The 26,936-nt window shown below is 54.0% G+C and overlaps 1 protein-coding gene across 2 annotated transcripts; it reads right to left on the bottom strand.

Annotated features, from left to right (window-relative positions):
• Positions 1 to 1,091: 1,091 nt before the first annotated feature.
• BTBD2 (BTB domain containing 2) lies at positions 1,092 to 26,849 on the bottom strand. 2 transcript variants are annotated; one of them, XM_075444062.1, is made up of 9 exons: positions 26,244 to 26,839; positions 20,031 to 20,150; positions 16,464 to 16,620; positions 12,685 to 12,790; positions 11,688 to 11,885; positions 8,255 to 8,447; positions 6,498 to 6,585; positions 4,412 to 4,558; positions 1,092 to 3,584 (listed from the first exon to the last, which is right to left on the bottom strand). In XM_075444062.1, the coding sequence occupies exons 1-9, from the start codon at positions 26,822 to 26,824 to the stop codon at positions 3,423 to 3,425; spliced, it is 1,752 nt and encodes a 583-aa protein (XP_075300177.1). In that variant the 5' UTR covers positions 26,825 to 26,839; the 3' UTR covers positions 1,092 to 3,422. The 2 variants fall into 2 exon arrangements, with proteins under 2 accessions (XP_075300177.1, XP_075300178.1); XM_075444063.1 differs by lacking the exon at positions 1,092 to 3,584 and having other exon boundaries at positions 4,447 to 4,558; positions 8,299 to 8,447; positions 26,244 to 26,849.
• Between the last annotated feature and the right edge of the window lie 87 nt (positions 26,850 to 26,936).

Here is a 26,936-nt window from a genome sequence, read left to right as displayed (position 1 = left end):
AGCCACGGAGGGAAGGGACGCGGCTGTGGGCTCCGTCTGCGCCCCCTGGGCTGCGACCCCCCCCCCCCCCCCGGCCCCCCCGCCCAGCGTCCGGACACTGCGCTGGGTCCACTGCGAGTTCAGTCACCGCTTTAAACCAGGGCGCAGCCACGGCACTGCAGCTTCTCCGGCGCTTCCCGGAAGCCATAGAATTTAGGGGCTTTTTTTTTTTTTTAATAAAAACAATTAAAATTAAAAAAAAAATATTTAAAACCCAACCGCATCCGTCTGCGCGCGACTGCGTGGCGCTGGGGGTGGGGACACCGACCGGGGCTCCCGGCCCGCGTGGGAGCTGCCTCGGCCTCTCCGTGGCCGTCCCCGCTGCTGAGCGTCGCGGGAGGAAGGGCCGGGGGGTGGCCAGGACGCAGCAGTGGGGTCCATGGCTCCGGCCCAGCCCGACCCTCCCCAGGGCTCCCGCGGGACGCTCCCGTGAAACCCCGATGGGAAGAGGCTGTGGAGGAGAGCGATTCCCAGCCGGAGCCCCGACGGGGAGCGGGAGCTGGGGGAGCCCTTGGCCGCGCTGCGGGGCGGAGGAAGGACAGCACGGGCCTCGTGGACCTGGTGCCTCCTGGAGCTGCTCCCAGCCCTCCCGTGCCGCTGATGAGGTCCCCAGCCCGGGCCGGCGAGGACTGGCAGCTCCCCGCAGCCCCGAGGAGCTCGGTCACCGGGCGGCTTGGACACCCGCTCCGCACCCCAGCTCCGCACCGAAGCGTCGAGCCCGGCGGGAGCTGCCCCACGGCAGAGCCCAGCGGCCGTTGCCGCTCCCTCCCTCGCAGCCCCTCCACGCCAGGAGCAGCCGGGCCAGGGAAGCAGACCCCTGCAGCTCCCCACAGCAAGGTCCCTGCGCCCAAAGACCCCAACGGAGCCTGGCCGGGGCTGGGGCCGCTTTTAGCACACGTTTAATTGTCAAAAACCTTCAATCAAGGTTAAAGAAACTGCTACGCTGACAGGCGGGGGGGAGAGGGGCTGGGAACGAGCTCAGCACAGGCCCCCCCCCCGCCCTCCCCCTGACACGCCGGCGGCCACCAGCTCTCTTCAAATCACGAAGAAACTTTTGTAAAGACAACCTCCGTATCTTTATTGATTTCCTATTTACAAATCACAAAGCTGGCCGGAAGCGGAGCGTGCACACGGAAGGGGAGCAGCGGATACATTCAGCGGCGGCGCGGCGACAGGCCCGGCTCTGCGCGGGAGGCGACGCAGTGGGGCAGGACCAGGCCTGGTCCGATACCGAACCGCATTCACCTGCCTCCGGGAGCAGAACTGCAGCAAACCACGGGACAGCCCTAGGAACAGAAGGTGCTCGGGTGGAGCCGAGAGTTTGACGCCTCTCCCTCCCCGCCGGGACGCTGGGGGGGTTTGGGGGAGAACCCCCCCACCCCACAGCGGTACCAGCAGCCGCCCGCCCTGCGCAGAGCCTGCCCTCGCGCTCCGCCGCTTCCACACCCCGATTCCCCCCCTCCAGGGAAGGGCCCCGGGGAAGGCGCAAGCCCCCCGCGGCGCCCACCGCTGAGCTCCCAGCGCCTTCCCCAGCGGGGCCGAGGTGGGCAGCAGGCGCTGGGCGCAGCCACATCCTCCCCCCCGTCCCCCAGCGCTGCTCCTGCCGCGCAGAGCCAGGTTCAGGAACGAAGCCACGGACCCATCTTTTTTTTTTTTTGTTTTTTTTCCTTTTTTTTTTTTAGTACTGGCCATATTGACAACATCCTACCTCGAAGCAGGCCAACAACACACACAGCTTACAACGTCTCTAGAGAACGTAACACACTATGGACATCTCTAATAGCTACGGGTTCGGGGTGCAGGGCGTTCCCGACAGCGTTCCTGCGGCGCGGCCAAGGAGACGCCAGGGCCCGCCGGAGGGAGCAGGAGGAGGAGACGCCATTTCCTCATCCACAGCCGTGAAGGGCGACCAGGATTTAACTTTCAGCAGCCAAAGGTGGGAGCTGCTTCCCGGCGAGTTACAATGGCCTCGTGTGCCTGGAGCAGAGCGGGGGCTGCAAAGGGGACCCTCGGCCAACAGGGCCCTCGCGCGCTTCGGCCACGGGGCTGCGTGGCCCTTCCATGCCAGCTTCCTCTGCAGAGGGGAGGAAGGCTGCCGGAGTCTTCCCCAGCGGGCAGCGCGGGCGAGGCTGGGCAGGCGGCTGCCCTGACGGGGAAGAGCAAGCGGCCCTGGACAGGGAGGAAAGGGCCGTCTTCCAGCTCCCCGAGCTCAGCGGCCCAAAGCCAGGGGGCATCTGGGAATTCCGCGTCCTCCTCCTGCGTCCGTCCGAAGAGGCGGACGGCCACCAGACCCAGGCAAACGGAAAATCTCCAATCTTCTCCCAAGCTGTGTCACAACCCCTCGTCCAGCCGCTGCGGTACCAGGTAAGCGCCCGTCGCACTCCCAGCCTCTCCTCCCTCCGGGCAGCGGGCTGCGACGGGGCAGGTTGGCAACGCGCGGAAACAGAGGGAAGATGCATTGGAACGTGCGTGAGAACGGCCGTGGTGGCAGGAACGGGGGGGCAGCTGCGGCAAGGCCCCTCGCCCACTCCGATGACGAACGCCGGCACGATCTGCCAAGGATTCGGTGAGTGCGGTAACGACTCCCACGGGCACCCCGCTGCCGAACGCCGCACGGGGCTGAGCCGAGCTCGCCCCTCGCCCGGAGCGAAGCGCTGCCAGGCCCCGGCCCGCACACCGGGGAGGGAAGAGCCTGCCTGGCAGAGCCGCTGCCCCGTCCCGACTCCGTCGCCCGCTGCCCAAGGGGAAGATTGTCACAGATCAGCGAGAAGAGCACGAAAACGCCGCAGTCTCTCCAGGAGTGCTCTGGTTTTGAGGTCTCCCTCGAGACCGTGTAATGCTGGAACAGCGAGGCCGCAGGGAAAAGGCCACTTTCCGTAACGGCGTGGGAGGGAAGGTGCCAGGCCCGGGCTGGCCAAGCTGCCGGGCAGGCCTGGCAAACCGTCTCGCCTCGCCTGCTGAGCTAGAGCAGACGGGGACGGGCCACGCAGCGCTCGGCTGCGTCCTGCTGCAGGATTACCTCCTCGCAGCAAGTGTAATCACAACCAGAGCCACTCGTTTCCATGCTTCCGACTGGTGGAAAAGCATCTACATTCATTACAGTCAAAGAAAAAAAAAATGCACGTTGTTAGATAGGATTAATCAGTGAAGTGAAACATGACGAGCCACAGCCAGCCCACCGCTGGTACTGGTGCACCAGCTGGTCTGGGACGGGACAGCAGCAGAATCACCAGCACAAGGCAGAACATCAGCTTTGAAATGATTTTACTGAGACCTTTGGCTAGTGTGGCTCCAGTCGGCGTGGTCAAACTCAGCCAGAAATTTCGGTTCGGAAGGTCACAGGGAAGAGAACAGAGGAGTCCAGAGCCCGCTCCGCCGCTGCACTATGTGTAGAAGATGATCTCTGGGATTTGTCCGTCCTCCACTGAAGTGCCGTTGTTGTTCCCAGCCGCGTAACAGAACGTAAAGCAGGTTTTGGCTCCCGTCGTCGGCGATTCGTGGATTACTTTGCGCAGTCCTTTGGTTCCGTAGTGGGAATCTGGACCCTGCCATGGTCACAGAAGACAAAAGCGGATCACGACGGGGATCGCAGCCCTGCGGGACCCCGCTGCCCAGGCGCAGGCCGGGAGGTTTGGCCTGGCAGCCTGGCCCGAAGCCATCAGCTCCGGAGACCTCAGCACCTCCGCTCTCTGTCTGGTTCTTGCACCTCAGGTATTTGGAGCAAAGTTCCCGTCTCTCTCGGAACTCCGCGCTACGTTTAACCAGAACGCAGCAGTTAAACATCAACCTGCAGCCACGGCACGCAGGCTCCGGACCACACCCCCGCAGAACGGACAGCTCAAACCGCACGCACCACAGAAACCTCCCACCGCTTCACCCCCCGCGTAGCCTGCTGGTTACCGCGCACTCGCACAAGTGAAACACCAGCTCTGAATGCTGGTGGTGAATCACGGAATCGTGGAATCACTGAGGTGGGAACAGACCTCCAAGGTCATCCAGTCCAGCCGTCACCCCAACATCCCCAGGCCTGCTAAACCACATCCCCAGGTGCCACATCCACACGGTGTTTGAACCCCTCCAGGGATGGGGACTCCCCCACTGCTCTGCGCAGCCTGGTCCAACACCTGACCACTCTTTCAGGAAAGAAATTTCTCCTGATATCCACTCTGAACCTCCCCTGACGCAACCTGAGGCTCAAGGCACCACCCGCCACCAGGCGCAGGACCACAGAGCAGACCTGCGAGGTGACACCACAGGCTTTGAAAAATGCAGCGCAAGAACCGTGCTGCACTGCAGGGACGGAAGACGCCTGCTTTCACCTCTCCCCATCTTCACCAGCCTCCCTTGTATCCGCGCCGCCCCAGTACGGTACCTTGAGAGTAGCGCATGCTGTGTAGTTGACGTTGGGTAAAATCTCAACAGGCTCCTTGAACATGACCCGGAAAGTGTTTGATGATCCGTCACAGCTGAACCCCGTGTCGTTCTGGCCCAGGACCGTGTTACTGTCCGTGTGGATGATCTGAAAGACAGGCATTAACTTTTAATCCGCACAGTCAGCCGAAGGCTGCCCTGCACCAGCGCAGCTCCGTCCCCCCTGAACTGGACTGAATCTGAGAGACTCAGCAGTTTGAGCCCTGTTACGACTGCACTACCCCATCGCTGCTGTCCATCTTCAGCGCCGTGACCACACCGAAAACCTGCGGGCTCAGCTCCCGGCCAGCCCACGACAATCCCTCCTTACCCTGAAGCCTGGCAGAGGACTGCAGGCTGAGGTTCTGTGCTTCGATCCTCACTTGCCTTTCACCGAATCACAGAATGTTTGGGGTTGCCAGGGCCCTCTGTGGGTCCCCCAGCCCAACCCCCTGCCCAAGCAGGGTCACCCAGAGCAGCTGCACAGCACCGCGGCCAGGCGGGGCTGGAATATCTCCAGAGAAGGAGACTCCACAGCCTCCCTGGGCAGCCTGGGCCAGGGCTCTGTCACCCTCCGAGGGAAGAAGTTCTTCCTCGGGTTCAGCTGGAGCTTCCTCTGCTCCAGTTTGTGCCCGTTGCCCCTTGTCCTGTCGCTGGGCACCACTGAACAGAGTCTGGCCCCGTCCTCCTGACACCCACCCTGCAGATATTTATTGGCATTTATAGATCCCCTCTCAGCCTTCTCTTCTCCAGGCTGAACAAGCCCAGCTCCCTCAGCCTCTCCTCGTAGGAGAGCTGCTCCAGTCCCCTCCTCATCCTCGGAGCCCTCCACTGGACTCTCTCCAGTAGCTTCTCATCTTTCTTGAACTGGGGAGCCCAGCACTGGACAGAGTACTCCAGATGGGGCCTCACCAGGGCAGAGGGGGAGGAGAACCTCCCTGACCTGCTGGCCACACTCCTCTTGATGCATCCCAGGATCCCATTGGCCTTCTTGGCAGCCAGGGCACGCTGCTGGCTCATGGTCACCCTGTCATCCCCCAGCACTCCCAGTCCCTCTCCGCAGAGCTGCTCTCCAGCAGGTCCGCCCCAGCCTGTACTGGTGCCTGGGGTTGTTCCTCCCCAGGTGCAGGACCCTGCCCTTTCCCTTGCTGAACCTCATCAGGTTCCTCTCTGCCCAGCTCTCCAGCCTGTCCAGGTCTTGCTGAATGGCAGCACAGCCTGCTAGTGTATCAGCCACTCCTCCCAGTTTGGTGTCATCAGCAAACCAGCTGAGGGTTGCTTTCTCCTCCAAGAGCCCAGGGGCACCAGGAGGAGACCCTGACGATGGCAGAGGAAGCGCTGGCAGACTGGGCTCACCACGTGGGCCGTGCTGTGCCGGGTAACTTGCCTGGGGACAGTTCTTCTCAAGTGATCCAGACTGGGGTTACGTACGCGCATCCAGAACAAGGCACGCAAGATTCCCATAAGGCGCCCCAGTCTTTGGACAAGATCACGACAGATTCCAGCCAGCTGGGTCTCCTCAGTCCTACTGCTCATCTCAAACGGGACACTGACGATGTGAGGCCGCACACCGGCACTGCACGGGCTCACCACAGACACAGCAAACGGTTTCTTCTCTTCCCGTGCCGAATCGGGGCTGCTCCACCGCAGTCGTGCGTCTCGGAGCAGCAGACGGTCCGAGCACTACTGCAGCACCCGACTGTCACCGCAGCACCCGCACGGCAGAACTGGCCCGGCCTGCTCGGTGCGGGAAAACACGCACGGCTGCTTCGCAAACTGCGTCACGACTCTGCGAGATGTGTTTTTGAAGGCTGCGAGCGGACTCGGGGAGGTGCTGCAGTGACGCATGCAGCAGGAGGTTGCATCAAGTGCAGAGCAATAATCCCTCTTATCCCCAGTGCCCCTTCTGGCCTTCACCACATCTGCCACCACCCTGCCTAGAAAACACACACAGCCCCTTCTAACTTCAGATTTTGTTGCGTATTCACTAAAATGTGTAAGTTCGTCCCTACAGCAGTAAATATTTTCAATGTCGTAGAGAAAATTACCTGGATGTTTACTTGGTAATCCGTTGGCCCATGTATGGATCCGTATAATCCAAACCCAACTACAAATATCCTTTTGTTTACTGAGAACCTGCAGAGACAGATCAGGAAAGTCAGACCAACCTGTCACCCCTCCATTGCTTTAGTACAAGGATGATACACAAATATCTTCACTCGTTTTAATTTTAAGCCTATGATTTAATCAAACATACTACAGATTTAAGTGCAACTCTTACTAAAAACTGAAATCCTTTACAGAAACCATAATTTGTAAGCTCACATCTTTGGCTGTCCTAATGGGCCGGCAATCATTTTGTTTGCTCATGTGAAATACCGAGCTGCACAATCCCACCACCGAACTTCCGAGCCCAGGCTCAGAAAGTGTCCCGAGGTTGCGGTACGACGGCAGCATCCAAACCCATCGGCCAGGCAAAGGCAGGGGGGCCTGCAGAGCGTGGAACGGTGCCCACCCTCTCCGCAGCAGCAGCCTTTCCAGCAAGCTAACAGCAAAGTGTCGTTAGATATTTCACTGCTGAGCACTGGAGGGGAATTGTTAATGTGCTTCTGAGCGTTTGCTGGATACAGCCACAAAGACTCACCCAGGAGTAGGAAATAAGGTTCAGTAGCTCCTGAACACAGGAATCCCTGCTGCCAGGCAGCAAGGGGAAGGATATTCACCCCGCTGCCCCACTACAGCTCCATCTTCTCAGGTAGCAGAGAGCCTCAGTGCCTGCCAAACTGCCAGCACAATTTCTTCACCTGTCCACCAACCCCTTCAGTCCTGCATGTTTCAAGCACAAACACCTGCGGCAGGCTGGAAGCCACTGCTCCACAAGCAGCGGAAAATCTTCCGTGCTGAAACAAGCCTTGCTGAAGGCTGACCCCGATGCTGCCAGCGTCTGAACTAAAGTCAAGCACAAGCTCCAAAAGGTCTCTGAACATCAGGTCCAAGAGCAGCAAGCATCTGGAGCTGGCTTCACTCTTCCAGTGATGCCCTCCCGTAAGGGGATGAGCAGACCAGAAGATCCACCCGACAGCCCTATCGACATGCAAGAGAACCATCAACGAAAAGGCTTAAAAATGTAAAGAACTGTATCAGTGCGAGTCGCCCTTTCACCCACAACAAAGACAAATCGGGAAATCACCAAGGCTTTCCAGTTACCTCCTGTCTCGCTCTCATCACGTGGCCACACGGCTTGCAAACCACCGTTTGCCACACCACGCCTCCGCGTCTCTGCCACCACCACTGCGCTTTGCTGACGTCTAAACAAACTAGGCACTAGCAGAAAAGCAGGCGCAGCAAGCATTTTATCCTAAACCCTCCCTCAAACAAGGCTGAGGGGCTTCAGCGAGCCCCGTCCGCACTCCACACAGCGCAGGGAACCGAGCGACGGAGCACTGACTGGCTGACACACCCAGGGCACAGGGGGAAGCCACCAGCTGCGGGGTGACTCCAACCACTACGTGCCCGTACAGCTGCAGGAAGCCATCTGAAAAGGAGAGAAATAACCCCCCAGGAGGCCTGGAGGGCCACAGTTGCTGGAAATTTTCGCCAATACAGAAAGAAAGTGGCAGCCTGCAGCTGCACGCGGGGGTTAACGCATGGGGCGATGCTTTTGCCCGGGTCTCCCTTCAGGGTTCGCACTCGGGTTTATACGGTGGAGGGGTCTAGGACGTAACCTTGCAGGTTTAGGTCTAGGGCAGGCTCAAAGCTCAGCAAACACGCATCTATCGGCAGCAGAATTAGCAGAGGAGCTGACCTTATCCTGTCACTAGTCCCACTGTACCCCCAGCGGCTCTCCACCTGCTGGAATCGGCTGATGCTGCACTCCTTCCCTCGCAGGCAGCACCGCGGCCGGTCGATGAATTCCACCCGCGGCTTCGGGTTCACCGTGAAGTGCAGGAACAGGCTCACCACCTCCCGGTCCGTGAGGATTCCCGACTGGGCAGGCCCTGCGGAGGAGCACGAAAGCAGCGACGCCGTCAGCCTTCGGAAACCAGAAGGGATCCTTCGGGGATTTACACGGGGAGGGAAACTCGACTTGGAGCTACGAGTGGGCCAAACCCACACCACACGTGGGATCTCGCCGCGTGTCCGGAGGCTACACCCCGGACAGAAATGTGCCGCCGGGCTTTTATCTGCACGCCGGTCATGGACTGCAGAGCCTCCGCACGGAGCACGGACATCAAACGGCGATTAAGCACGCAGCTCTGCAGAGCTGAAACGCATTTGGCTAACAGGACTGGTTTACAAAGCCAAACCATGCAGCTAATCCTTCCCTCACTCCCTCAGGAGATGGTAATCCTGGTAAGAGACAGGGATTTTCATACATCTGCAGCGGTATTTTATAACATTACTGTTAAGACAGCGCGGAAGCCCACGAGGGGTAGTGGGAGGGAACGTCAGCTGGTTACCCTCAACTTTGAAAAGTACGGGAGTATTTTCAAGTCCAGACAAAGGTGGCTCAGCTGACGCCCTGCCTGGACTCCCTCCCTCCCTCGGGCGCGTAATCCCTGCTCTGGGCTTGTTTGGGCTTTTTGAATACCTTTGCTGTAGAACCTCAGGAAAAACGCTAGCGATTTCAGCAGGAGCTGCACCACCGTCTCAGCTTTTCTCCAGCAACAAGGTGGTTTTTTCCAAAGCGATGCTAAACTCCAGCTCGGAAAACTACTTTGAATACTTTCAAAAGTGGAACCGGGTAAAAATTAGTCTTTTAGCGTAAGAGTCAACAGCCGCTCCGCACCTCTGCTTGCAAGAGGCTTTTAACAGAAACAAGACTGCTGCACGCTGAAGACACAACAGCATTACATGGGAAGCAAATGCCCAGCTACCTGTTGGTCCAAAACGCCTGCAGCTGGTTAAATCCAGCACGACCTTGTGCAGACCAACGTGGTCCAAGGCCGCAACAGGAAGAGATGAAAGAATTTAAGGAAGTTGACTGTTAACGGATAAATGAGCTTATGGATACTTTGCTCAGTAAAAACTAGCCGTCATTGATCATGTCTCAACTTATCCCACGTTGCTGCAATTCAGGTCTCAAATGTTTCAAATTACTTGCTCTGAGGGAAGGGAGTGACCCATTTGCCAGCTAAAACATCTTCATGCAAAACTCCACGTTCAACACCGGATTATACAATAAACTGGTGAAGCCACTGCCTGGAAAAGCCTTCTGTTGTTTGTTTCTGCTTCGGGGAGAGGGGGGCGGTGGGGAGTGCTTTCCCTCTCCTCACCAAAGAAACCAAGAGTCACTCCGAGAAATGACAACGCCAAAGCAATTCCAAGGTCGTCCCTTGTTTAAGGAATGGCTGACCAGCGCAGCCTCTCAGGTCTGGCATTTCTTTTGGGTTACAGAAGATGGAGAAAACTTAAAAAGAGTTTCTCTCAAAGCAAGATGACTACCAAAGACGTAAGTCGAACCAGCAGTTGTGACAGTCAGTATGGGGAGGGGCACTGACGTTCCCAGCTCAAAGCCTTCAACCCAAAAATGCCAAAATGAACACGTTCCTCCTGGTGAGACGGACTGACACGAGAGCTGAAGGAAGGGTTGAAGGAAACAGAATCTACAGGAAAATGCAAAACCTGGTATACACAAACTACTCTGAGGGCTGTGACGCTACCCAGGAGGAGGGGGCTCTCTGCCATCAAGCCGGATCGTCAGCCAGTGACCTGCTGCAAAGCTGCTGTTGGGCACAGCGACGCCGAGGAACAGAGCGTGCCTGGTCTCACCCGGCGCCAACACAAAGGAAAGTCACCCAGTTCGGGTGAACGCACCTCCGCCTCCCTGACCAAGCCGTTTCTAAAGGGATTCACATCCCTACAGCCACATCGCAGCTCTGACAGGCAGAACAGAAAGTGGGTACCAGGTTTTAAGCACAGATTTACTCCTTACTAATACCCCTCTTCATCATTACATGCGTGCACTAACTGTCCGTAAGCTGACGCCATCCCTGCCTTGAGAAGTGATTCGCAACAGAAGTGGTAGAATCACAGAATGGTTTGGGTTGGAAGGGACCTTAAAGATCATCTGGTTCCAACCCCCCTGCCATCAGCAGGGACATCTTCCACCAGACCAGGTTGCTCAGAGCTCCATCCAGCCTGGCCTTGAGCACTGCGAGGGAGGGGGCAGCCACAGCTCCTCTGGGCAGCCTGTTCCAGTGTTTCACCACCCTCATATTGAAGAATTTCTTCCTAATATCTAATCTAAATCTGCCCTCTTTTAGTTTAGAGCCGTTCCCCTTTGTCCTATTACTACACACCCTTGTGAAAAGCCCCTCTCCATCCTTCCTGTCCGCCCCTCCAGGCACTGGCAGCTGCTCTAAGGTCACCCCGGAGTCTTCTCTTCTCCAGGCTGAACAGCCCCAGCTCCCTCAGCCTGTCCTCGTGCGGTGACCCTTTTTGCTTCTTTGTACACGTAACTGCAGCCTAAAACAAGTTTCAGTTTTGAAAACGGCTCCACAGTGTCTTTCAGCATGAGAACTATCTAAGCCGACTGCCAGTTTGCAGTCCCTGGAGAGTCCCCAGAGCACGAAGTCAAAGACAACAGGCTATGAAAACAAAACACAAAAACCTTTAGTCAAAACTGTTAAATGATTTAGACATCTTTGTAGATCAAGATCTTAATGTAAACTTGAAAAATGCTTTGAGGCAGACTAAACAACGCCAACCCTGCCGCACAAAGAACATTTTGAAAGATTTTTTTCTGTTATGGGGCTCTGCCCTGAACGGCATCAGCAAGACCCGGCCAATACCACCACTGGATGTCAGGCAGCAGCAAAGGGGGAGAAACATCCTCTTTCTCCTCAGAAGCAGGCTACAATCAACACTCATTATTTGCAACTCCATCAGCTTTGTGTAGTTTAAACCCTTGGAATGTGTGTGAACCCCTGTTTGTATCTTTGCTTTCCGCTGAGCGAGGCAGCGACCACCTCACCACACTGCGAGCGCCAACGCTCCGCTGCGGTCCGACTCGCTCCTACCGGAGGGAGCATCGCAGGCTTCAGAACAAGAGCGAATGATCACGGATGAACACAGCATTTACACAGTAGATATTGCAGAGCAGCGGGAATGGGGGATAATCTCAAATTTAAATTGCTACAGGATACACAGAGAAAAATCCATTTTCATGCACTCGATCCCCTGTAGTTCAGAGAAAGCAAAGAGCAGGGTTGCCAGAAACGCCTCGGTTCAGTTACCTGCTGCAAACTCCTCAATAGTCATCAACGGGAAGCGGATAAGCGAAAGCGCTTTGCCCAGTACTTTCCGCTTGTTCTCTGGAATCACCTGAAGTTGCTGCCGTTGACACTCAGCCTCCGACCAGCGAACCACTGCATTAAACAAACGAACCTCCCGGATCCCCAGGGTATCCCTCTCCAGCACCGCAACCAGGGTGTCTGCAAGGCAGGACAGACAGTGACAACTTTAGGCACTAACCCAAGCCACCCGATGTTACCTCGCCAGAAGTACCCTATGTACAGCCAAGGGAGCGAAAGAGAAGCAACTGAAAAAAACCCAGCGTCTCCCAAAAGTGCTGCCCACAGCCTCGGAGGAAGATACAGCTCCACGTTCCGTAAGCAAGGAACTCAGTGCAGTGGCAAACAGTGCCCATTTAATTGGTGTGTTAATGGAAGTGCAGCAGAATGAACTGCAACTTACCTCACACCAAATCTGGAAGAAGCAAGCAGCACGAAAGCCAGAAGGTTACCCGTGCCTTACCTCCGTAGTCCATCTCATTGGAAGAAGGTTAAAGTCTGAGTTTTAACGTTTATTAACTGTGCCCAGCAACTTTGGAAACTGCCTACAATAATTAAAGTAGCCAGTTGTTGCTTCCCAAAACGCAACACCTTTTTAACTCCAAAACCTGACAAAGACTCAGGGAACAACGCCAACTCCAGAAAAGGCGGCAAGTTACACCCACCCAAAACCTGCCAACATCAACACAGGAAACAGGCTGTGAATCATGCCCAGAAACCTCCAGCTGCACCAAAGGAACCAGATTCCAGGATATTTCTGCAAGCGAGCATGCTCCTTTGCAAAGGCCTTGTCTGCAGCCACTTAGTGCCAGAGACTGCTCGTTCAGACTGCTCCAGAACAGCAAAGCCACAAAAGAGAAGTGCCAAGTATTAACCTGTCACAACTTCAGAGGCAAGCTTGTTATGAAAGCACGCAGAGGGAGGAGGGGAAAAAGCTTACCCAGATCAATGTCTGTAAACCCCTCCGCATTGATGGCGTCTGATGTGTTCTTGTCGATGTTCTCTAGGCAAAGGCTGGCCAGCTGAGGCTCATCAAAAAGTCTGGCCTAGTAATGAAGAAGCAGTTGTTAACACCAAAGGTATTTTAAAGTTTACTCTAACTAAGGACTCCCCCCTCCTCTCGAGCCCATCTTCATTAGCAATCCTATGCCTGACTGCATCACGAATTCACTGGGCTGCAGCAGTCTTTCACAAGCAGTTAAGCATGACAAGGCAAACACCAGAAAAATCTGCCTTTGGCATCAGTTCTGGGGTAGCTGTGCACGTCTTCAGGCACGTCTTTGTTTCAACATCACCTCAGTTAATGTGGCTATAGTGCTTTCTAGCGCCATACTGACCATGTCAGCTGAGCATGGGTAACTTTTCCTACATCATTTTTATATTTAGAAGAAAGCTTTGCCCAGTGACTCCAGGCCTGCTCGCTCTAGGAATATGCGGAGACAGCTTACTCTGCAAGAACACAGCCACACTGATCTCACGTATTAGCAAAAACGCCGTAGCAGGCACACCGCGTGCAAAGCCCTGCGGGGCACACAGCCTGCTTAGTGTATTTGCATGTTTTGCACAGAAACAGCAACTCTAATCTAGTTACCTTAAAGAATTCCCTCCAAAGTAGGTTACTATTCCAAACCGAGCCTGCACGCAGCCTGCAGAGTTGCTCGGAATGTCTCTGCTCAACTCAAGTGCAGACTTGTAACAATTTCACTGCCACTTCAGATCCCGCTGGACCACCAAGACACATTACCAACCCTGTGCCTAGCGTAAGCAGAAATGAGGTGGGAACACGCACAAGTCCCTAAGGTGACCTCTTATTTCCAGTGCTTTTGTTTTGCTGTTTAGGAAGGAATTGCCTTAGCATCACACCTAACATTAGCGCAAGAATACGCTGGACTGGAACTCACTTTCACAGGTAAGGTTTAGAATTGTGGTCTGGGTTGGGAATACCGGCACTATGGAGCATCATCCGCTTCACCCTTGCTCACGGGCTGTAGAGCTCAGCAAGGCCAGCCCTCAACACCGAGGCCTCAAGTGCAGAGAGCTGAAACAACTCTCCCTTTTCTCAGGGACCACAGAAGCTTCAGCAGTTGTCACCTGCGCCTGGGGCTGGAGGACTGCCAGTGCCTCGCACTCCTGGCGTCCCATAGCCGTGACCGACTCAGACTTTACTACCGTAGTGGCTCTCTTCCGACACATGAAGGACTGACTTACACTACACTTGCTCCTCCACAGCAGCTTTAGGCAAGCTATTATTTCTTTGTTGATCAAAGCAACATTTGCATGTACGTCTGGCATGAAAGAGGATCACGGTTCATTATGAGGCACAATCAATTAGGAGAGCTATTTGCCACTGATATTTCTGCCAGAGCTTAGCAGTCGCTTGAAACGCTGTCAATGACATAGCTGCTGGACCAGCGGGATTCAGCAATGATGCACGCAAAGGAGATTTGGGGCCCTACGATCTTAGGTCCACAATCTTAAGTCTGTTGGGAAATGTTTTGGACAAGATGCATCTCGGGTCTGTAAATGACTGTACAAATTGTCAATCTGCTGCAATAAAAGCAGAAAACAGAGGGCGATTTTCACACTGAAGGACCAGAGCCGTGAGCGTTTTGAGAACAGACCCGTTAAGCAAGGTGCCTCGTGCAGCCAGTCACTGAGATACAGGTAAGTTTCTCAAAGGACACCAGCCTCAACCATTTCAGAGCCTTGATATACTGCAACAGTGAACATAAACCAGATATGAATCACTGCTGATAATTAATCATAACGGGTAATCCATAAACAAAAGGAACCAGGAAAGCCTGTCTCCATCTGCCCCAGTGCAGCTGACAGAGTGCCAGGCAGTATCTTGGTTTTGGTATCTGAAAAGCTAAGACACCTTCCTCTTCTGCCAAAGAAAGACCTTTGTGACTTGTGAGGAAGTCACCATCAATATAAACGTTACTTTGCCAAAGCCGCAAAGTCAGGTTACAGCAGAACAGCATGCCGCAAAAATCCCTGAATAAAGAATACCACCAAAAAGCCAACACCTCTGATCCCCATGAGGTGTTGGCTAGCGTACGGTACCTCTTCAGAACTGCAGCCTACAGGAACGCTCTCTTCCCAGCTCTTGGGTAACAGCTCCTGATCTCTCAGGCTGCTGAACCCAAAGCAGGGGAGAGCTGCAGGAGAAGAGTTACAAATGTCCTACTGCGCATCAACCAGGAGCACCCATTTGGCTACCAGCATCCAAGCAAGAATCTTTAAGTCCTGAATCTTCCCTCGGGAAGTGCAGTGTGGTTCCCAACACGTCTCAGAGGCCGCCTCGCCCGCTTATGGCATGTGGTAAAGGGCCAAATTACAAAGAGGATGTGTAAAGAGGGACATGGTATTTTGGAGCAGTAGCTGAATCCTAGCAGCGAAGAGTATGTACAACAGCAATGTAACGTGGACCTACTTTGAGAACTTGATCCAAACATTTAAACTCAAATAAAATGCCAGCCTAATCGCAACAACCAAGCAAAGAGCTCGCAGCGACTGCTTCAAGCCAACACCGTTTCAATTTCTGCAAGAAAACTGCTGGTGTAGACACCACTACCAATGCAATAACTACAGTCAGAGCCTGAAAGACACTTCTACTCCTGACAAGGAGGAAAAAAGCCAGCAGCCAGATATGCTGGACACTGGTTCCCAAGTCACAGCAGCTGTGAAAACTGCTCTGCAAGGTTTGTTTAACATCAGAAATCACAGCAGCTTTCCTGAGCTGGCTGATCAGAAATATTCCCACAGAGCTAGTCAAAAGGACACCCATTCCCTAAAGGAAAAACTCACACACACACTGCCTATTTGTTTCTTGTTCCTACACCACCCAGAACAACGTGTCCCTGGCAGTGCTACAGACCGTGCAACACACAGGTGACAGCCCCCTTGAAGCCACTGATGTGTCAGGGCCCAGAAAGAAGAGATGGGGCTAGGAAATGGGAAGGACAGCGATGCTCATTCCATCAACCTGCATGCCATGTCTGATCTCCTCCAAAATAAGCAGAAGGTGTACATGCTGTCTTCTAGTTTGCAGCTTAGAAGAGTCAAATGGAAGAGGGAGGAGTCCCACCCTGACAGATCAGGTCAGACAGAGGGGCACAAGGATGCGCAACCGGCCTCACAGAGAGTCAAGAACGCAGCTGCACTGAAACTCCAGGTTTGCATCGGTACAGCACGAGCGTGAGCTGCAACAGCCTGAGGAAGAGATCACTCTGTTCCTCTCCTAGGAAAATAAACCAAAGCACTCATGAAAATAAGTTGCATTTTCTGTCCTTCATAGCCATTTCAGAGAAACTACTGCAAAAAAGCCCTTCAAAGAATGTCTGACCAGCTAGACGCAGCAAGCTTAGCACGCCAATCCCAAATCTGAACACGCGAAAATCCTCTCATTTCACTTTTCTTCTTGGCAGATGAAATTTTTCCACCCTGTTAAATTTCTTCCCCAGCTCAAACTCTGGAAGGAATCGCCTGCCACACCAAAAGAGAAAAGAGATCTTAAACGGCAGCAACATTTGCTGTATTTTATTGTTCTTTCTAAGAACCTGCTCGTCAGCACTAGACTCCTGTAAGGAAGAATTTCACAACGACAGAGAACTGCTCCATTTTAGATGACCAACTCCATGACACTCAGAAAACTTCTGTTCTCCTACTGTGATGGATCTGGCTCAAGGGACTCGACGCAAACCGCTGCAAACTCACCTGTGTTAACAGCATGAATGCGTTGTCTGCTCGGAGGTTTTTTTTAAGGAACTCCACACAGTGAGCTTCGAGGGCTGGAACGGCGTATTTTTTAGCTGTGTAAAGCGTTGTCATAACAGTCTCTGGTCCAATCTGAACTTCGTCTGAATAAAGAAATCTGAAAACATGCAAACAAACATTGGTCTGGTGAAGCCAGTAAGGTAACAGGGTAAAAACGCCTGCAATCCACAAAACACACGTCTGTGCTTCTGCCCATCATCCTAGCCCCATTTCCAATATCTGATAGACAGAACAGTTTTTGCATCCTTTCCACTGACTCTGGTTTACCAAGGAGAAGCTTTTTCTTTTCTTTTTAAAAAAACCCAAACAAACAAACAAACACTCTTTCTCGTATGACTTTCAATGAATGAAATAGCTGGAATATCTGCCGCAGCACCTCGAACTGCCTAGCAGCCCACAACCCCTGGGCTGCTCAGCCTGCCACTTACGCTAGGCTAGAACAGTCTCTGGCCAAGCGCACCCCTTACAATTAACATTTTTGGCTGTTCAATTAGACTAAACAAGGACAAAAATTCCATCCTGCCTGCCTACTTCAGTAGAGAAGTCCCATTTCACATACTAATTCAAAAGTGATCAGAAGCACTCCAACGTACACACCCACTGCGGATGAGGTGTTCTATCCGTCGCCCACTCCCTCTCCTCTCTTCACTTCCATACTGAACTGTTTCATTTCGTTACACAGATGTCAAAGTGCAGCACACAGTACAGCTCCAGCACAAAGCAAGAGTTAATTGCAATGAAAAACAAGGACTGCCACGCCGCTAGCAAAGCATCAGCCTCCACTGTTAGGCCAAAACAAGGAAGGACATTCATACCGCGCGGAAAAACAAAGGTCTTCAGAGGAAGCCTGACGGAGCCTCCTCATACCCAAGCATGCTGATCAGACACAACAGGAACCGACAGGCTGAGTTCAGTAAAACCCGCTACACACTTGATGTTAGTCCTAATCCCATGTAGAGTTTTTGTTTACTGTTTTTCCTTTAACCAGTGGAGCATTTGCCCATCAGGATCGGAAAGGCACAAAGCACAGAGGTGCAATATTCAGTGCGTGAACTGGGCTTGGCATTCCTACTCCACGGGATCTTTTGGAAACTCCAGCGACTTCCTCTCCTGCGTTTCTCCAAAGGGGGCACAGCAACAGCTCGCGTGGGCGATGCTCCTGGGGGCTTCACGCGGCAGCAGGGCTCTGCCAGGGGCACGCCAGGCAGTGTCCCCGTCTGGAGGGACGTGCTGCGGGGCAGCAGCGCAGCCCCTGCTCCTCTAGCTAAAGCGGCCAGGACGCCGTTCAGGGAAGCACAAACAGGGGGATTCAGAGGAAGGGAAGCACTCTCTTTGCTGCTGAAAGCGGGCTTCTGTGCTGCTCCACAGCATCTGTTAATACCAGCATCAAGCCACAGGCTCACGAATGTATTTTGCACACAACCCTTCACCAGTCCTATTTTCACTAAGTAATCCTTTTTATTACAAGCTTAAAAGAACACAGTTGCTCTAAAAACAACTAGTTCTGTTTACTGCAATGACTATGTTAGGATTTATCTTTACAATAGTCCAAACAGTGCATGCCAAGAGGGATAACAAGAGAGGCTCTAATTGTGAAGAAAGCGTAGTATCAATATAAAAGCAGATTTAGATTATAACCCCAGACAATCAAAAATGTTCCTTGAGTTACCATGAAAATAATAATAAAAAAGGATGTTCTTTGGGTTACCATGAAAAACAAAATAATAATAAAAAAGGGTCTCTTCTGCAATTACAGCAGACCTATTAAAGGCCACCAGCCTACAATCGCAATCCAGTGTCGAAGGGACCTTCTGCTGAACATTCGGGATGGACACTTTGTCCCTTGATAAGCCCCTGATCCTACAGCATTAGGTCACAGCCTGGACCAAGTCCAGAGACGTATGTAAGGGTCAGCTGCCATTTCAGATTCACTGTTTTGAGAGACTGGTTTGACTCCAGGAAGGTTCACACCACGTACTTGATAAGCATCCTGCTGGAACACACCACCCAAACTGCCTTCGGCACATTTCAGCTCCGAGCATTTTAAAAGCGACGGTTTGGTTCTAGATTCAAGCATCCAAGAGATCACTGGGCCATGTGCACAGCTACTGCAGCATAACTGCAAGCTTTAGAGGCACTGTGATAACCCCCACACAATTTCTCCTACACAAAAAATAAATGTTTCTGTTGAAATCCACCTAAACTCATCACCTTGGTCTTTTCAGATGATGGTTCTCTTCCAAGATCTCACTGTTTATACAAGTGCTGAAATCTCAGCACCAGCAGGGAAGCAACATGACTTTGCCTCCAACTCACTCGATATTTTAGCCTCACCAAGTTTTAAAGATAGATACTAGCTCTGCCCTCCAGAGAGATCTACCTGGCTGACAGAGAATCCTACACCAATTAGAGGGATTCCCCACGTGCTGGTGTCTGGTTTAAAATGAACCAAAGGGGAGGGGGCTAGGCGCTCCCTATTATTTCTGGCCTTTCATCCCAGCAAAGATCAATTTTAAAATCTTCTAAGACAGCACAGCCATGCAAAAAGGACTTTTTGAGGGTAAAATAAAAAGTGTGCCAAAGCTATATATAGTCACTGTTCCCAAAAGGAAGCAAGCGGGGAACATGTCAAGAGCACAGGACTGGAGACCGCTGGAAGGAGGGTACAGAAATTCCACAGAAAGGGGACAATGACTTCTCAGCATACATTCAGGATGGCTGCTGGATGTTACACGGCACCAGCCGAGCTTAAAGAAATCGGTGAATAGGATGTTGCAGCCCTTTCCTCCTCCTTCCCCTGGCACACAGACTTACAACGCACTGTAAACGTAAATTCAAAACCAGGGCTCCAAAAGAGGAATAAAACACATACAAGGAGAGACACCACACAGAACGGCTGACACTGCTTTCACGCCCTTGCTGACCTGTTAGAACTTGCTCATTTGCCCATAACCTAAATGAGCTCCAAGTATTTGCAACTTACAGAGTGTTAAGAGGATTACTTTTCCCCACTCCTCTCAAACAGCATTTGGATCAAATCAAATCAATTCGGGAACAAGAATTTATGAGACAAAGTCCGACCAGGTGAGGATCAACCTCACTCCAAGGGCCAGCAGGTGCAGTTATCCCCACCGCTAACCAGAACACCTCCCTGTTGCTGCATTTGCGTGGTGTAGCTATATCTAACTACATATTTACAAAACTGCAAACTGCCCATACTGCGAATCAGCAGCAGGAGGGCATATTGCTTTAACCATTAACCATTGCTAAACCAAAACACAAAGCGAGTCAGACATTTTTGTGCAGTAGCTACACCAGGCTTTTACCCAGGAAAAGAAGGATTTAACACCGGCATTTAAACGCCCTTGAACAGATCAACACAGAGGCATTATGTTTAGAAACTTAACAATCTCCACTCTACAAAACGGTTCGCTGCTTTCATTAAGGATACCCTTCCCTACGATAATCTGTTGATTCCAGTGGCACTGTAGATCAGAAGCAGCTTACTTCAGCAGAGCCAGGAAGGCAGCAGGCTCCACATCAGGCAGCTCGATCTCTGTAGAAGTTGTGGCCATTCCACCATTAAACATCGCATCGAAGACCGCGCTGCCCACCGCCAGCACAAACCTAACATAAAGAAAACAAACAAGAAAAAAAACCCCTTATGTTAATGAAATTCATGTTTACAGAATCCAGAAGAATCCCGGGCTGGTTGCTATTCCCCAAGGCCACCCCCAGGAGCAAACTGTTTCTAGCGTAAAAGCAAAAATGTTATGCAACAGCAGGGAGGGTCGGGCTGTCTGTTCGTTTACTGCAGAAACACCATGGCTGCAAGCAACTTCATTTTCAGCCTTGTCCCAGTGTACGGACATAGCAATGGTTCCCCAAAGACAAGATTTTGTGCATCATGGAACAGAATATACGCGGCTGCTTTGCAAAGTCCTCACAGGAGCCTATGGACCACTCATGAGGTCAAGAAGCTAAGAAACAGCGAGGTTAAGGAATCCACATTCTTCCAGCGAACAGAGCCCAAATCTTGGTGCAATTCCCCACAGTGACATACTGAGCACACCTAGGGAAGACCTGTCACCACACACTGCCCACCCTCCTCCCCAGATGCCAGGAAGGCAGCTTCGGTGACGGCAGAGCAAGCTCTCCAAACATGCAAACTGCAGTGTCACCGGGAGCTGCGGACACCGGCACCTTCCCCAGGCATGCTGCCGTCTCCTTCCATGCAGTACCGGCTTCGGGCTTAGCCTAGGAGGCAGAGAAAACCTCACTCGAAGTAAACTAGCACCGGTCGGTGCACACAAACCCTTTTCACCCTGCTGTGAGTTTACATAGTAATTAACAGCAAGCGGCATGTTATCGGTCCTAAAGAACTAGGAAGCAAGAATTCCCACATACCAGGCCTGAGACTGAAAATAATATTCCAGCGCTCTCATGTAAACAAGACGCTTTCCCTACTGATAAACACCAGCTCCCATCTCAGGAGCAGGCACAGCCCCACGCTGCTGGGAGGCCGGTGTATGGTTAAGCTGCTGTACCTGCCTTACGCCTTAGAAAAGCCATTTTTAAACCTCTGTTGTTTGAAAACGCAGAGCCGAGTTTTTCCCAGCAAAGCAACCGCATTCCTGGTGTCTGCATCAGGCAGCTCCCGAAGTTAAACACAGCACAGGCCGCGAAGGTCACACAGCTCAGCAGCGTGGGGAAGCGGAGGAGACCGGGCTGCAGAAGCGATTACCGCAACCACTTCACCAACCAACTATAAAAAGGAAGAAGCTGGAAAATTCCAGGGCTCTGGCTGCAGCAGTTTGATGCACCCTTCTCCAGAGCAGCATCAAGAACTACAGGCAGAAAACCCTACAGACAGAAGGCACGAGACAGCAACCTCCGGCACCTGGACCCCAAGCAAAGCCCACCACTAAAGCGGCATTTCAGTTCGGTTTTGCTGCAGTAGGAACTGGCACAGATGCCGCCTTCTTTTCCTTTCGAACAAAATTTGTCATTTTGTCGCTTTTCACTCCCCTCCCGTGCCAAGGAGGCCTTCCACGGACACGACAGAGCGAAGCGCCGCGGATGTGCCCGGCTGCCTGCCGCGACGGGCTGCCTGGCTGACGAGCCGGGCTGTATTGTTTCCGACTGGTTAAGAGAGCGAGGGACAAACCACAGCGGTTACCACAAAAAAGTCCACGCATGCATATTTCTATCAAACAATTCTGAAGAAAAATGTCAAGAACAAATACAAAGCCTTGTTCACAACACCAGAATTGCCAGATGGAACAAAAATCCGTGTTCGTACAAAAGCAGCGATGGTGGTGAGCCAATCGGAGGCATTACTGGCTACTAAAAATTAACATACAGTCACTGCACTCTCAAATTTTCATTCTGACAGGCAGCACAGCATACACCATCACTGAGCAGACAGCTTTCAGAAGCAATTTCAAATGGGTATTCTTTAAAAAACAAAAAACTTAAATTTTTGCCTCCATTTCACTCAGGGACAAGTCAGTCTGATTTTTTTAAACCGCTGAGCCCTAAAGGGACTGAAAATCCCTCTCTCTTCATAGTGTTGATTTTAGCACGAGGAAGACGACACTTCAAGCTATTCTAAAGTTACTCCAGGAAAAGCAGGGATGCGCCTCCTTTCTCCTACACAGCCCACCAGTTTTCCCCAACCGCTCAGGTCTGCAGAAGGCAGGAACGGGGCTGGTGTCAGCTGGGAGAGACACCGCCACTACGCCCACCCAGCGGAGCAGCAGGGCTCGCTTCTGTGTTCCCCTCCCGTTTTCCAAAGCACTGTTGCAACCACCTCTCTGTTAACCCCAGGGAGCACGGCCCGCTGCAAACGTGCAGCTCTCAAAAGGGTACCCTGAGCTCAGCACAGCAACCCACCTTCCTCAGAATTCAAACAGAGGGTTACTTTCAAATAACGGCACAGCGGCCAAAATAAAGCAGACTACTGAAAAGACGCAGAGAAATGAGCAGAAGCGGAGCAAAAGAACTAAGAAAGCAATGCTTGATTTCTTGTCATTCCCTCAGCACGTGGAAGAGTCGAAGTGAACTGACTTTCAGCAATAAGGGTCACAGGAACTTCCATGGGGTTAATAATTCATCTTCACGAGGATCCAAAGTTGACTCCAAAGGCTTTTGAAGGCCTGCAAGAAAATGTCTTTCATTACGCTTCCTACCCACAAATTTTCACTGCTTTGCTGTTCAGCTTGGCGTCTCCACCTGTCACCGAGTTTCTCTGTATACCCAGCAGTCCTGCTCCCTTTCCAGGCACTATGGTAATCCCAGTAAGAAAATAAACCACTCGAGAACCACCACTATCCCACCTCTGCGTACCACCTCCCTCCTCCGCCTGCTCTGCTGCGGAGAAATCTTAAAATATCGATTCCAGCAGAGCTGGCACAGGAACAGAGCAACACGTGATGATGAGCTGGAGCTCGGTGAAACCATAGGTGACAAGAAGCTAATGAACGACGATCGTTTGCTGGCTGCATCCTTCCAGTGCAAGGACTAGAGACCAGGAGGCAGGTTCACAAACCCCCAGGAACAGCACTCCACATGCAACCCAGGGAGCCGAGCAGCGGGACACCTCGGCACACGACGCTGCAGGTACTGCAAGTTACTACGCAGCCAAGGAAAGACAGGACGAGCTCAGACGAGAGAGGCCTGGAAACAGCAGCCAAAAACCTACTCAGACTGTCCCGAAGCTGCAGACCTCCCAGGCTGGAGTATACACGGGGGTGCATCGCCATATGCTTGCCCTGTTCCCTTCTGGGTCATGTTTTCTGGCCAATTAACAAGCTTAATTATCACACCCATGCAGCTCCTGGCTGATGAGGTTTAGAGGTTTCTAATCTCACTGATGTTGTGGTCGACAAAGCAGAACTGGAAAAGGACAAAAAAAACCCCATCCCTTCCCTCTCACTGCCGGGCCTAATCAGCGCGTTGACCGTGGCCATGTTGGCACTGAGAAGCTTCGAGGCAGCCTGCTTGGTCCGGCATTTGTTAGCCTTGACACCAGAAAAACTTAGGGCTGTTCCATCTTCTTCATGGCTGATTCAGCAGCAAGAGGGAATGAGCTCCAGGCTCAGAGACTGAGCTTGCTCCAGGGTGGGCAAGCGACTTCTGCAGGGTCTGGAGCCTCCTGAAGGTGGAAAACATCTGATCTCAGAGCTGCAGATGCTTCACAGGACAGATGCTTGCAGAGATGAGCCTTCAGTCCAACCCAGCACAGCCACTTAAGCCATTTCTCTACAAACAGGGCTTTCACACACAAAATGAGTGTTTGCTCTTCATTGCCATGTGAGTTATCTGTTGTCTGCTCCTACAGCTTTGTACGGACTGCTGGACTTGCCAGATTCTCCTAGAAAGAGACCTGAACCTACAGCTATATCATGCTCAGAAACCTCCTCCCTGCACCACCACACGCGGACGACATCACCTGCGATCGCTCGGCATAGATGCAATTTAACGACCTCAACCTACAAACACTCCACCTCCGCTCGGCTCCTTCCCGGAGGAGCCCAACCGGGGAGCCGCTGCACGGCCACCCCCAGCGCCTGCAGGACCGCGGCTCTCGGGTTAGCTGTGCTCACCGGTTCGCTGCCAAAGCTGGCCATTTCTAACGCACCACGCAGCCGTACCAGCGATGACAGCATGGCATTGCAGACCACTCCTCAAGGTACCACTAACTGCTGTCCAAGAACCCAGTTTAGGACACACTCCTGCTGCAGCCACGCTGTATACCTGGCCCGGTCTGAAAATTAACACAATAAAACCTGACTAGAAATGCTTACCTGTTAACTGGGCACTATTTCAGACACCGAGCACCAAAGCAGCAACACCTGCCCCTGGTTGCCGAAGCAATGCAGTGCCTCTCGAATTAAATTCATGGTCGCTTTGCAACTCAATTCCAGCGCAAAGGATCTTCTGCTGTCAGGCTGCTGTGGGAGAACTGAGCACAGAAGGGGTCTGGGTGGTTTTATTTTAAGCTCTGTGTTTCTGAAATAACCACGGTACTTCACGAAGCATCAGGATATCCCAACTGTAATATCATACAGGCAAGTTTTTAGTAAAATCTATATAATCCGTAAGTGGGATGTCACGGCATGACACACTCTATTCTATCTTTACCACCCAGAGCACCAGATGGATTTCAGAGCAATTAAGCAGCGTATCACTTTGGGGCTGGGTTTTTTTTTTTTATTAAAAAAAACCTTCATTTATTTTCCATTTATTTCTGGGCTGAACGTTGCCCCTCCCCACCTAGTAAGCCTAGTTCTCAGGACAGGAGCAAGCTTACTCCAATACTAATTAAGCTTCAAATTATAAAAGAACAGAACTGACACCCCAAATGCTCAAACCAGCCTCGAACAAGTGTGTTTCCCTCAGAAAGCGAGAGAAAAAGGGAAATCTAAAGGGGAAAAATCCAGGAGAGCGAGCAAGGATGAGGAAAGCAATAGTTCGAAACAGTCTGGAGCAAAGCTCCCTTTGCCAAACACCTCTTCTCAGTACGCCAAGCCTCCCCCCACCCCAATTAAAGCAGGACCCATCTCTGAGCGAAAGGCTCTTTCATCCGCTGTCGGTGCGGCCGAGCAGCCGCGGAGGCACTTCCCAGAGCGGTGGGTTGCGAGTGGCACGCGTCGATTCGCCGGAGCTGCCCCAAGGAGCAGCCGAATGACAACCGGCCACATCGGTTTTGTGTTCTCCAGGCGCAGGCAAACCCCAGCTCCGCAGCGATCGAGCAGTTCAGTGCTGCGACTCTCAAATGGCAGCTCGGCCTTCAACCCCGGCTGGGGACCTCACGCCCAGATGTCACTCTCAACACAGCTCTTCCAGAATCACGGCGCTTTGTTTTACAGCGGCGGATTAGCCCCCAAAATATAGGGCTTCAGAAAAGATTGGGTAAAGGTTATTTTTAAAAGAAAATGTTGCGGCAGCAATTTGGTGTCTCGGATCATCGCCCTTCCCTTTCCATGCCCAGTGCTCCCGCCGATCCCCGCATCTGACGGCGGAGCTCGGGCTCTCTTGCAGACCGTTTCTCCTCTCCCCCGCAAAGACGAGGACCGATTCTGAGAGATCCGGGGGTTTGGGGTGTTCCCCCCAGCCGCACCCACCCTCCGGGGGAAGCACTCCGCTGGATCCCGGCACCCGGGCCGGCACCGCGCGACAGCGACCCAGGGCTGGGGAGACGCAGGAGCACGCCGAGGGCCGGGGTCACCCCCCGAGGGCCGGGGTCACCCCCACGAGGGCCGGGGTCATCCCCTGAGGGCCAGAGCCTCCCCGCCGCCCCCCCGAGGAAAGGGGTCAACCCCACAATGGCCAGGGCGAACCCCCCTCCGAAGGCCGGGGTCACCCCCTCCCCCCCGAGGAACAGGGCCACCCGCCCCCCACGCTGGACGAGCAAACCAGGGGACCCCGGGGCTGGCCGAGCTCGCCCCCGCCTCCCCCCGAGCCCGGCAGCTCCCCCGACCCCCCCCTTTCTCCATCCCATGAGGGGGGCACAGAAGCCCCAAACCCTATACCCCCCCCCGGAGGGTGCAGGGACCCCCTCCACACCCCACAGCAACCCCCGCACCCGGCCTCTCCCGAGGCCCAGGACCCCCAAACCCCCCCCCGCAGGGCCTACGGGCCACCCCCCCGGCCTGGCCGAGCCTCCCCCCCCCCCCCCCGCAGCCCCCCACGCCTGGGGCCCCCCCCGGTCCCCACCTGTGCGCCGGGATGCGCTGCGAGCCGCGGCCCTTCCCCACCAGGAAGTGGACGTCGCTGAGCACCTCGTTGTTGAAGAGGAAGGCGAAACGCTCCTGCACCGTCGGCTTCGTCGCCTGCCAGTTATAGACCGGCTCCCGCTGCAGGGCCCCGCCGGGGCCGCCCGCCCCCCCCCCGGCCCCCGCCGCCGCCCCCGCCGCCGGGCCCCCCGCAGCCCCCGCCGCCGGCGGGTTGGCAGCGCCGCCCTGGTTGTAGGTGAGGCCGGGAGGCGAGGCGGCGGCGCCGTTGGTGCAGGCGGCGGCGGCAGCGGCGGCTCCGTTGCTCGGCGGCGGCGGCGGCTGCGGGCAGGAGGAGGACAGGCCCCCGGGGCCCCCGCCGCTCCCACCGGCCGCCATCTTGTGCGGCGGAGGCGCGGGAGCGGGCGGCGCGGGGCGGCGCTGCAGCAGCAGCAGCACCAGGAGCGGCGGGCGGGACACGGCGGCGGACAGGAGGGGGGCGGCGATGGCGATGGCGGCGGCGGGGCGGCTGCTGCTGCTGCTGCTGCTGGTGCTGAGGCAGAGAGCGGGGCAGCAGCGGCGCATGGGGCACGGCGCGGAGCCGCCGCCCGCCGGGCCAGGGGGGAGCGGCGGGGCGGGGAGAGGGCGGCGGGCGGCGGGCGGCGGGCGGGAGCGGGCGGGGCGATGCCTCAGGGGG

Source organism: Opisthocomus hoazin, chromosome 27 (assembly GCF_030867145.1).
Source record: "Opisthocomus hoazin isolate bOpiHoa1 chromosome 27, bOpiHoa1.hap1, whole genome shotgun sequence".
Taxonomy (NCBI): domain Eukaryota; kingdom Metazoa; phylum Chordata; class Aves; order Opisthocomiformes; family Opisthocomidae; genus Opisthocomus; species Opisthocomus hoazin.
Note: the sequence above shows the minus strand (reverse complement) of the source record. Positions and strands in the feature narration are given on the sequence as shown.

Excerpts from the sequence above, each read along its gene's own strand:
- BTBD2 (XM_075444062.1), bottom strand. The coding sequence starts at position 26,824 with ATGCGCCGCTGCTGCCCCGCTCTCTGCCTCAGCACCAGCAGCAGCAGC. Across the intron at positions 20,151-26,243 it reads CAGCGCATCCCGGCGCACAG|GTTTGTGCTGGCGGTGGGCA; the intron begins GTGGGGACCGGG and ends TCTTTATGTTAG. Across the intron at positions 3,585-4,411 it reads CAGCATGCGCTACTCTCAAG|GGTCCAGATTCCCACTACGG; the intron begins GTACCGTACTGG and ends TGACCATGGCAG.